Source organism: Dipodomys spectabilis, unplaced genomic scaffold (genome assembly GCF_019054845.1).
Source record: "Dipodomys spectabilis isolate Male_0828 unplaced genomic scaffold, ASM1905484v1 ptg000262l, whole genome shotgun sequence".
NCBI lineage: Eukaryota > Metazoa > Chordata > Mammalia > Rodentia > Heteromyidae > Dipodomys > Dipodomys spectabilis.
In genome coordinates this window covers 3577785-3580950 of record NW_024870939.1, presented here as the reverse complement: position 1 = coordinate 3580950, position 3166 = coordinate 3577785, and the positions used below count along the sequence as shown (strand labels likewise).

At 54.1% G+C, this 3166-nt stretch overlaps 1 protein-coding gene across 2 annotated transcripts; it reads left to right on the top strand.

The window, feature by feature from the left end:
- The first annotated feature begins 171 nt into the window (after positions 1–171).
- On the top strand, positions 172–3105 carry Aup1 (AUP1 lipid droplet regulating VLDL assembly factor). Of its 2 annotated transcripts, XM_042699798.1 has the most exons (12): positions 176–300; positions 376–513; positions 593–743; positions 937–1121; positions 1346–1418; positions 1513–1586; positions 1792–1858; positions 1963–2065; positions 2178–2297; positions 2402–2517; positions 2703–2821; positions 2922–3105. In XM_042699798.1, the coding sequence occupies exons 1-12, from the start codon at positions 251–253 to the stop codon at positions 2956–2958; spliced, it is 1233 nt and encodes a 410-aa protein (XP_042555732.1). In that variant the 5' UTR covers positions 176–250; the 3' UTR covers positions 2959–3105. The 2 variants fall into 2 exon arrangements, with proteins under 2 accessions (XP_042555733.1, XP_042555732.1); XM_042699799.1 differs by lacking the exon at positions 2922–3105 and having other exon boundaries at positions 172–300; positions 2641–2733.
- The last annotated feature ends 61 nt before the right edge of the window (positions 3106–3166 follow it).

Here is a 3166-nt window from a genome sequence, read left to right as displayed (position 1 = left end):
TCCAGCAGTGCACGCTGGGACCCAGGGTTCCCGCAGGCTGACTCCGCCCCGCCGCGTGGATGCCGGGAAATGTGGTCCCTACGGGACGCGGGTTTGAGGCGGCCCGAGGACTCGCGAGGCATGCTGGGACCGCTAGCCCTTCCGGGGCGCCTGCCGCACTTGGGCTGCCCAAAGACTCCGCCTTCCCAGGAGCCCCTGCGGCCCGGAGTGAAGATGGCGGCGGCGGCCGGCCTTCCTTGAAGCAGCTGTGATGGAGCCTCCCCCGGCTCCGGGGCCGGAGCGGCTCTTCGACTCGCACCGGTAAGAGTTCCGTAGGACACGAGCAGGCCGGCTCCGTGTCCTCCGACGCGTCGTCACCTCGCCTCTCGCCCGCAGGCTCCCGGCGGACGGCTTCCTGCTCCTCGCGCTGCTGCTCTACGCGCCCGTCGGGTTCTGCCTCCTGATCTTACGCCTCTTTCTCGGGATCCACGTCTTCCTGGTCAGCTGTGCGCTGCCAGACAGCGTCCTTCGCAGGTGCCGCCTCTGGCGCCCCGAGGGTGTGTGGGGCCGGGTCCGATGCAGACCGCACGGTCACCGCCGCCTGTGTTCTCAGGTTCGTGGTACGGACCATGTGTGCGGTGCTGGGGCTCGTAGCCCGGCAGGAAGACACGGGACTCCGCGATCACCGCGTCAGGGTCCTCATTTCCAACCATGTGACACCCTTTGACCACAACATAATCAACCTGCTCACCACCTGTAGCACCGTGAGTGGGGGTCGATGCCGAGAGCGCCCCCGGGTGGATCCCTGGCCTCACCTCCACTGGCTCTAGTTTCTCTTGGGGGGCGGGGGGATGTTGAGCCTTACCCCTGACTCCACTCATTTACCCCATGTCACTTTTCTTTCCTTCCCCATCATGTCATCCTATTCTTTTCTTCTTACCTTTCCTCCATTCTTAGCCTCTACTCAATAGTCCTCCCAGTTTTGTGTGCTGGTCTCGGGGCTTCATGGAGATGGATAGGCAAGGGGAGTTGGTGGAATCACTCAAGAGATTCTGTGCTTCCGCGAGGCATCCCCCTACACCTCTGCTGCTTTTCCCAGAAGAAGAGGCTACCAATGGACGAGAGGGGCTCCTACGTTTCAGGTGGGTAAGCACAGGTATCTGGCTCCCACTGAGTTGGTGGTCAAGCTTGTGAATCCTGTGTTTCCACAACCTTCTTTAGCCCCTATCCTGCTCCCTCCCCAGTTCATTACCTGTCTGCCTACTTCTCTCAGATTTCCTAATTCCCCATTTCCCTTCTTATGCAGTTTGACAGTGTGAGCTGCTAAGCTAGCTGGATACCTATCCTATTCTCTTTTCTCTTCTAGTTCTTGGCCATTTTCCATCCAGGATGTTGTACAGCCTCTTACCCTGCAAGTTCAGAGACCCCTGGTCTCTGTGGTGAGTGCACGTTAGACAAAAGAATATGGGATTTGGAAAGGAAGTTTTCAGCCTGTGGCTCTGGCATAGGCTTCACTTCATGCTCTCTCCTCAGACTGTGTCAGATGCCTCCTGGGTCTCAGAACTGCTGTGGTCACTTTTCGTCCCTTTCACGGTGTATCAAGTAAGGTACTAATTGTCCTCACTTCTTTGTGGTTTGGAAAGTACTCACTTGAAGATCAAGATCTGTCCATTTGTAGAAAGAAGGTTAAGGTTCCACCACAGGCAATACTGTCTACTAACCTTCTACCCTTAGATATTGGCTCCAAAGTAGGAAGGAAATGACACCCTCTGTCCTAGGTGGCTCAACATGGTGTTGGATTGTTTTTTGCAGGTGGCTTCATCCTGTCCGTCGCCAGCTGGGGGAGGGAAATGAGGAGTTTGCATTCCGTGTACAACAGGTGGTTATCTACACAGGCAGGGTAGAAGTGGGACCCCTCCTTTGGGAGAAAAGGGAAGGTAAAAAGTTTGTGTTCTTGACTCATGACCTTCCAATTCTCTATAGCTGGTGGCCAAGGAATTGGGCCAGATAGGGACACGGCTTACTCCTGCAGACAAAGCAGAACACATGAAACGACAAAGACACCCCAGATTACGCCCCCAGTCAGGTGTGTAGTCTCTGTACACAGTTTTTTAGGTCTTAATTTTTCTCCATTCTGTGCTAATAAGTCTCCTAGTTTTCTACTTACCCTGTATCTAATCTGACTTTTTTTTTTTCAGTCCAGTCTTCTTTCTCCCCTTCACCTGGCCCTTCTCCTGATGTGCAGCTGGCAACTCTGGCTCAGAGAGTCAAGGAGGTTTTGCCCCATGTTCCGTTGAGTGTTATCCAGAGAGACCTGGGTATGGGAAAGGGTGGCCTCAGAGTGACAAGCAGGGAACAGAAGTAGGTGGTGAAGGAAGCAGATGAGCAGGGAATGGACACTCCTCTTTTCCTGTCTTCCTAGCAAGGACTGGCTGTGTAGATTTGACCATCACTAATCTGCTTGAGGGGGCTGTAGCTTTCATGCCTGAAGATATCACTGAGGAAACTCAGTCCCTACCCACAGCCTCTGCCCCAAAGGTGAGACCCAGGAAGTAATCAAGTCCAAGACTTAGGGTAGGTTGGGGTAGTCTACATACTCCCTTTCCCTGACTTCTCTTTTTGATCCGGAGACCCTAGCACAGTGCCTCTCTTGCAAAGTAGGCATTCGATGCGTGTTTAATGATGATGACTTCGCAAGCCCTCTGACATTGTGATCACCTCAGTTCCCCAGCTCTGGCCTGGTGACCCCTCAGCCCACAGCCCTAACATTTGCCAAGTCTTCCTGGGCCCGTCAAGAGAGCCTGCAGGAGCGCAAGCAGGCACTGTATGAATATGCACGAAGGTGAGGGGCTTAGAAGACAATAGGAAGCAACAAGTTGGAAAAGGACTTTATGGAGCTAATTCAACAAAGCCCACACGATGTATCTCCCCATGTCCCACAGGAGATTCAGAGAGAGACAAGCCCAGGAGGCTGACTGAGCTCAAAGGAACACATGGCACCCAGAGCCGCAGGACCGGAGACTGGGGGCAGCCCTCACCCAACTCACAACAGGCCGGATGAGTGGGTGGTAAAAGGGAGGGATGGGGCTCCCCCAATCTCACATTAAATTCAGGGTTTTCACTCAAGGTCTCTGTTGCTTCTCTGGGTCTCAAAAGCCCCTGAATAAATTCCTTTTTCCATGGTTGG